Genomic DNA, 8,024 nt, shown 5'->3' on the forward strand with positions numbered 1-8,024 from the left:
ATCTTCAACACTTCACCACTTATATTTCACACCTCTCCCCTTCAACTACAACACTGGCATCACCCTCCCAACTCCAAACTATTCATTAACTTCCCTGCATTCGTTCACTATCTCCACGGGTAAGGTAATCTTTTCAGTCACAGAAAAGCCCTTCTTTCTCCATTTTCTACCTATTGCAATAAGCATAAACTACTGGATTGTAACCTTATACAATATGTTTGTATTTTATTGATTGTATTTGTAGTTGTTATAGCCAGAGCCAGCAAGGTTTAACCAATATCCATGCTGTTGTTACATTAAATGATTCAGCCTTGCAATTTTTATCCACAGAAAGAATTCCATTCTAGGCCACTAGTGATCATAGACCTAAAACATAATGTTACAAGGCACTTTGGTGATCTGGATTACATAGGAAAATAAGAATAAATTGTTCTATGCATTGATTATCTCTGTAATTCACTACCCCTTCGAGGAATTTTTTTTTTAAATCAACAGTTAATTACATGAAAGAAAGCACTTCTGATTTGGTGCCTCTTTAAATAATCCTTTCAAAATCCAGAAATACTTAATGCAATTACTCAAGCTATGTAATATTGGTGGGTTGCTATAATAATAGATCAGCAGTGGAAAGAATAACAGTGAAAAGTTTCATTAAGGAATAAATGGAGAAAATAAACACTTCATTTGATAGAACGGAAAACATCTGCAGAGCAGCAATAGTATTGGAGTTCCAATGCAATGTGACAGGATGATAATGTGTAGGAAAGTGACTGGTGGCCATCCTCTATTCAACACAGCAGGTACAAATCCAGAACAACAGGTTGCCTTCCCCCCCCCCCCCACCGATCTCCCTCCCGGCACTTATCCTTGTAAGCGGAACAAGTGCTACACATGCCCTTACACTTCCAACCTTACCACCATTCAGGGCCCCAGACAGTCCTTCTAGGTGAGGCAACACTTCACCTGTGAGTCGGCTGGGGTGATAAACTGCGTCCGGTGCTCCCGATGTGACCTTCTATATATTGGTGAGACCCGACGCGGACTGGGAGACCGTTTCGCTGAACACCTACGCTCTGTCCACCAGAGAAAGCAAGATCTCCCAGTGGCCACACATTTTAATTCCGCGTCCCATTCCCATTCTGATACGTCTATCCACGGCCTCCTCTACTGTAAAGATGAAGCCACACTCAGGTTGGAGGAACAACACCTTATATTCCGTCTGAGTAGCCTCCAACCTGATGGCATGAACATTGACTTCTCTAACTTCCGCTAATGCCCCTCGTACCCCATCTGTTACTTATTTTTATGCACACATTCTTTCTCTCACTCTCCTTTTTCTCCCTCTGTTCCTCTGAATATACCCCTTGCCCATCCTCTGGGTCCCCCCCCCCCCATCTTTCTTCCCGGACCTCCTGTCCCATGATCCTCTCGTATCCCTTTTGCCTATCACCTGTCCAGCTCTTGGCTCCATCCCTCCCCCTCCTGTCTTCTCCTATCATTTTGGATCTCCCCCTCCCCCTCCCACTTTCAAATCTCTTACTAGCTCTTCCTTCAGTTAGTCCTGATGAAACGTCGATTGTACCTCTTCCTAGAGGTGCTGCCTGGCCTGCTGCATTCACCAGCAACTTTGATGAGGTTGCTTAGACTGTATTTCTGCAGCAGCCTTTTTTTTTTGTAATTTATTTTTTATTGAATTTCATCATCAAACAAACATTTCCATAAGATGTATTTTAGATACTGTACATATATATCATATAGTCATATTTGTCACAAATCTTATAGCTGTTTTGAATTGTAGTCTGAAATGATGATTGAAGTCAATAAAAGGTGTGTTCAAAAGCATAGAATATGAACTGACTGTAATGGGCAATATTGTATATGCAGGGAGTGTCAGCTTGCCTGCATTCATTTTGATGAATATCTTTGAAATCAGCTTGAAATGTCACAAAATTTTAACCACTGATTACAATGAGAGTAATTCTCATATAAGTGATGATTTGTGCTAATTTAAAATGTATTTTGTTGTAAATTGGCCCCACTCACACAATGACCCTGCTTACAATTCAATTTAATCACAAAGTTAAATACACTCACTCATCTGAGATTATTTTTTAAGAGGCTCTGAAAATTAACATAGAACTCTTAGGTACGTGACTGGCATGATTTGAAAGCTTTTGTAAACTTATTTTAAATCCTAACTAACTATTGTTTCTTAATATCCAATAAACCAAATGAGGAAAATGCTCTGTATAGTTTTTATACATCACTTCCAGTTAATTGTGTACTGTTGATAAAAATGCTTATCTTTATGATGAACAAAACATCATTATCATATTAATAAATGGCACTAAATTATCACACAAATATATTGAAGAATATTTCATGCAAAATTTTAAAAAACCCAAAACATGACCTGGTTGAATTGCTTCATGGGTGATCTTATGATTCCTGATTTGCAATTGGCTTGAGTTGAGAATTAGGAAATGTCACACCTAGATCATCAATTTGACTAAAGCAAAACTACTGTTCGCTAATAAACTTGCATCATTTTATAACTTTGATATTTGAGTTAAAGGATTTTTTAAACTGCAGTAACAGAGTAAATTAATTCTAATGTAAAACCATCTATATTCAAATTAACAAAAGATTTTGCTGTACGCTGCAATTTTCCACTGTATATTTAATTCCTGAAAGGACCATTCCCATGGGAATTATCCAAATTTCCCAAAATAACTTTAAGAAACTAGTAAAGATTAATGATCACCTATATTTGTTGCAGTGAAATTCATCATTTGCAGCAAATCAAATCAATCTTCTTTCGAGCAGTGATGCCATTTCACCAGGTCATTTGTCTCCTGCCAATGTAACAGCAAGTGGCTGTGTAAACCCTGCCAGAAGTCCATAGCCATTGGAGGAAAATTTAACCTTTGGTCAATAGAGTAATTATTCTATTTTTTTGAACATTTTACTGACTTCAATCCAAACTATAAGGTTGTGAGCCATTCTGTTTGAAATATTTGAAAGTCCATCAAATAGCTTAAGCCACTGGTTGACTTTGCAGTGCCTCTTAAATCCTTAGTCATAATCTTGTAATAACCTACATTTTGATTGAGATTTTCTGTCTTTCAACAGATTTTTGTAATTGAGGAGAGAATCTTAGAAGAATCCAATGAGAAGAGGCAAATCCTTTAGGATTCATTACGTAATCTCCATTAAAATTGCTCCCAGCACAATTCTTTAAAGACCTGTATGGAATGTGGATTTTGCTGAAAAGACTAAAAGTTATTTTCTGTCCCTAATTGTCTTCAAGAAATTGTTGGCAAATTAGCTTGTTAAACCACTACATCTATGTAGTCTCTTTTGTTTGGAGTAGCAGGAATTTCACCAGCAATGATGAATATATGCTAAATGAATCCAAGTAACCTCAGTGACTGACATGGAGAAGATGTAAGGATGGTGCTGGTCCCAAAACAATAGTACGTTCTCTGTCTAGATTGTAGGAACAGATGTTGAGAAGCTCTGTTGAATATTTGCTTTTGTCCATTGGATGGTGCAACTCCAGTTACGGTGTTCCAGTGAACCAGTCCAACTGAGGGACTGAATATCTAACATGGTGGACTAATATCAATCAGGTGGACTACTTTGGCCTGAATGCCATTAAAATACTTGAATATTATTGTAATTGCACTCATTCAGACAAGTGGACATCATCCCATCACTCTACTTACTCTGCTCAAGAAAAGTAATGCAGAGAGTATCTGCTCATGAGGCTGATACAGTTAAGATTTCAGTCAGTATTATCCATTAATGATGATGGATCTGACAATGGTAGTTCCACTGGGGAGGTAGGTGATTGCCATTTTAATGACAGCTATTATCTATGGATCTCACTGCAGAACTACCTTTATGAATAGAGATGCCAGTGCAACTTAACTTTGGGTGCAGTGAGATCCAGAACCTCAGGACCTTCAGCACTACAAATACAATCTTGTTGGGTTACAGCTTTTGAAATGAAGCTGTTTTCATTACACGTGGATTGACTCGTAATGACCGAAGACTATCCTCAATGATGGAGAGAACTTCCAAAAAAGACCAAGACAGATTGTACATCTCCCAAATGTTTCACCTCATCTTTTGCACTCAAAATTGGGCACCCCATCATTTCCGATAATTTTGATGGTCAGTTGATATATTTTCCTTCACTGGTCATGGATTATGATGATGGAACCGCAGAGCTTTGACCTTATTCTTTTAGATATGAGATAGCTTAACTCCGTCAATAGGATACTGCTTTTACTGTACAGAATATATTTAGTCCTTCGTTGCAGCTTCACCAAGTACCAAATTTTATGTGCAGCTGGTGTTGCTTCTCGCGTGTTCTTCAACACTTCTCACTGAACCAGGTTTGGACACTGGGCATGAAGGATCTGCAGGTCATTAAGTAGCAGATTGTGGTGGAATTCAATTTATTTGATGTTGAAGATCTACAGCACCTAATGGAAGACCCGTTTTATTCTGCTAGCTCTTTAGAAATGTATTCCATTACGTAGCGATAACATTACGTGAATTTGATGAAGACTGGGTTTGGCTCTTTAAAGATGGGGGTAACAATGGTTTCTTCCAGTATTGTAAAGTAGCCAAATTTGTGAGGATGAGGTTAACTGGATTTTCCCTTCATTTTGGTTGTCTCACTGCCCACCACTGTGTTTACATTGGTAATGCCCAGTGATCCAATTGGTTTTGAACATTATAGATAATTTGTTGCAGTTCCAATGCAACCAAATGGTTGCAAAGAGATTTCAAAGTGCAGTTAAGAGTCTAGCACACTTAGAGTCACATTTAGGCCCAATTGGCAACGTATTCACTTTCCGATTTTCTAAAAAGTTCTATTTTATAAAAAGGCAGAAAATTTAAGAGATTGTTATTGTAGATCTTCAAACTGTAAAGCTGGTTACAAAAATGTGGTATGAAAATATTCTTCAATAATGTACAAGCTTTTTTTTCTTTTAAAAAACATACTCATTTGTACATAAATGTATATAGATTTTTGTACATCAATCCACTGCCATTATATAAATTATTACAAAGAAAATGGTAGCAAATGTATAGAGGGACCTGATGTGATTGGCTGGAAAAATGTAATGGATATTAACATATTGTAATTGAAGTCATCATCTTATTTTTAAAAATCTAAGTTTAAAAAACTGTTTTATAAGAGTCAGACATTTTATAATCAGATTAAAAAATGATTTCTCACTTAAACAGATGCATTTGAATCATTGGCATGGCAAGAGTTAAATACTGCGTGGATGGTGTATACTCAAAGTGAGTAACTATAGCAGGAGACAAGTACTATGAAATCAAAAGGTGGATACAATAGATACTTAGTTCAATCCCTACAACAACTTGCAGTATATATTTTAGTTTTAACTTTTTAGTGAGTACTGTATAGTGAGTACTACATAACTATTTCGACCTAATGTCTAGAACAGTGCAAACAATATCTCTTAAAATCTAGAGACACAAGAAATTGCAGATGCTGTAGTCTGGACCAAAAAATAAACTTCTGTAAGAGCTGAGTAGGGTGTAGCAGCATTTATGGAGACAAAGGTCAAGACCAAATTTGTTAAGGTTTTTAATACTTTAACTACTATGACCACCCCATTGAACATCAGGCCATTATCACCCAGACAGTCTCTAACTTTTTTTTTTATCGGGCAGAAATTAGAATGATGATGGTACTCAGTAAGTCAGGCAGCATCAATGGAGGCGAATAAACAGTCAACCTTTTGTTCTGAGACCCTTCAGGACTGGAAATGAAGTGGGGCAGAAGCCAGAATAAGAAGGTGAGAGAGGGGAGGGAGTACAATCTTGCAGGTGATGGTTGGATGCAATTGATGGGGGGGGGGCGAGGTATTGAAGTAAGAAGCTGGAAGAGGTAAAAGACTGAAGAAAGAATTTGATAGAAGCGGGCAGTGGACTGTGGAACAAAGGGAAAGATGAGACACACACCAGAGGAAAGTATGTTACAAATGTTGTTTAAACTGTTCTAGACAAAGAAATGTGGCCCTCCAATACATGATGGGTCTCACTGAAGTAGACGAGGCTGCACTAGGAACACCAAATACATTAAACTACCCCGATAGATTTACACTGAAATGCTACCTCACCTGGAAGGGCTGTTTTGAACCCTGAATGATGGAGAGGGGTGGAGATGATTTAGCATGGTTGCAGTGGTAAGTGCCAGGAGGGGCTCAGTGATGCTGATATTCTAGCTGGGAGTAGTGAGAGGATAAATATGGGAAATGAAGGAGACATGCTTGAGAGCTATCAATTAAGATGGGAAGTAGTCTCAGGAAATGAAAAAGGAAGATGTGTTAAAAGTGCTACATGCACACTCTTTTCATCGGAGCAGATACTGGATTCAGACTTCCAGCATTTGTAGTTTCTTGTACCAAGTTCTTTCTCAGGATTGACTCTTAGTACCCCATAATGTGTTTTAGGGATCACTTTCAAAATCCTCCTTTAGAAAACACACTTCCGCTTACCTCTGTGTCACCTGTCAGCCTGGTTAATTGTCATGATGCTACTGAATCTAAAAAACAATAAAGACTACCTGTCAGACGGTTGGCTAATTAAAATGTGCTGCATTAGATGTTGATATCAGGAGTACAAGTCCTAAAAAATGGAGGAATTTTCAGATGTCTCCAGGTACAGATGGAGTCAATGTTTCCAAGATAAATAGTAAATCCTGTCTGAAGGATTTCATCATTTTTTGCTGTCATGATTTACTATAATGATGAATCTTCATAAACACATTTTTTAGACCAAACAGTGAAAAGAAGAGTTACTTGAAGCAGGGAAGGTGACGTACAGTAATAGATCACTCTTCGACTGTGATGGACATAGAAGTGTAGCTGCATTATGTGTTGCAGGCAATGAGGGAGTCTCCTGGATTTTAAAATCTGTATTATCTATGACATAATTCTGTGGCATTGAGAGAATGAAATCCAAGGAGATTGCTGGAATATCTGGTCCAACAATTGAAAACACTTCATTGGTGCCATTAAAGGAAAGCTACATTACCTACAGTCTGAAAATTACATAATTTTAATGCTGAGTTTGTTCATGTTTAGAGGATCCAGAAGAGTGCAACTTCTAGGCAAGCATGAATTCTGCTTTCTTTATAGGCAAAGCCTGTAAAGGTAAACCAGACAGAATAATATTGCTTCACTGAGATAGTTACACATAACTCAGTTACAAATTTACCCGCAGCAAGGACCTACAAAGAAGATGAGTGGTCAAGTCATTTGATGGTCCTATAATGCAGAATATAATAAATGTTCTGTTATTAACACAATGGGAAATGGTCATTGGAGACAAATAAATGGCAATATCTCCAATAGTGTGGCACAACGCCCAAAAAATGAAGAAGGAACTCGGCTGGTTAGGCAGCATCTGTGGAGGGGAAGAAACGGTCAACAGGTTGGCCCAAGACCGTTCATCAGGACTTGAAAGGAAAAGGGCAGAAGTCTGTCATTTTCCTTTATAGATGCTGTCTGATAGCTGAGTTCCTCCAGTATTTTGTGCACTTCATTCCAGATTTCCAGCATCTACAGACTCTCTTGTGTCTTAAGAATGTGGCACACTCTTTGTCCTGCATTGAAGCATCTGCATTTAACGTGCTCAGATCTGGAGAATGGGGATTGAACTATAAGTTCCCTAAGTTCACTACTTTCTGACCCACCTCAAACATAAGCCACTCTTCACAGAATTGTGATGCATGCTGCTTGCACAGGGTGTGTCTAACCTGGAAGGAAGATTTCCTCATAAGTAGTGGCCCTCTGCGCAGACTGGTTGCTTGTGCTGCATTGTTTTTGAATCTATTCCATCTGTGTTTGTCACGGGGGAAATTCTCAGGACATTTCCCTGACTTGCAGCGCTGGTGACTTCATTGCAACTCTGAAGATAAAGTCCTAAACTGCAGCCGGACCAACTTTGAGGGCATTAGGTGGGATCTAGCT

The 8,024-nt window shown here is 38.3% G+C and overlaps 1 protein-coding gene across 2 annotated transcripts in view; it reads left to right on the top strand.

The window, feature by feature from the left end:
- si:dkeyp-97b10.3 (NACHT, LRR and PYD domains-containing protein 1b allele 2) overlaps positions 1 to 5,238 on the top strand; it is a 77,952-nt gene extending 72,714 nt beyond the window's left edge. For both annotated transcript variants that reach the window (XM_063044899.1, XM_063044900.1), the window contains exon 17: positions 3,133 to 5,238. In XM_063044899.1, coding sequence (XP_062900969.1) covers positions 3,133 to 3,146 — 14 coding nt within the window. In that variant the 3' untranslated portion in view covers positions 3,147 to 5,238. The remainder of the gene's footprint in view (positions 1 to 3,132) is intronic.
- Positions 5,239 to 8,024: the final 2,786 nt, after the last annotated feature.

This window comes from Mobula hypostoma, chromosome 4 (assembly GCF_963921235.1).
Source record: "Mobula hypostoma chromosome 4, sMobHyp1.1, whole genome shotgun sequence".
NCBI lineage: Eukaryota > Metazoa > Chordata > Chondrichthyes > Myliobatiformes > Myliobatidae > Mobula > Mobula hypostoma.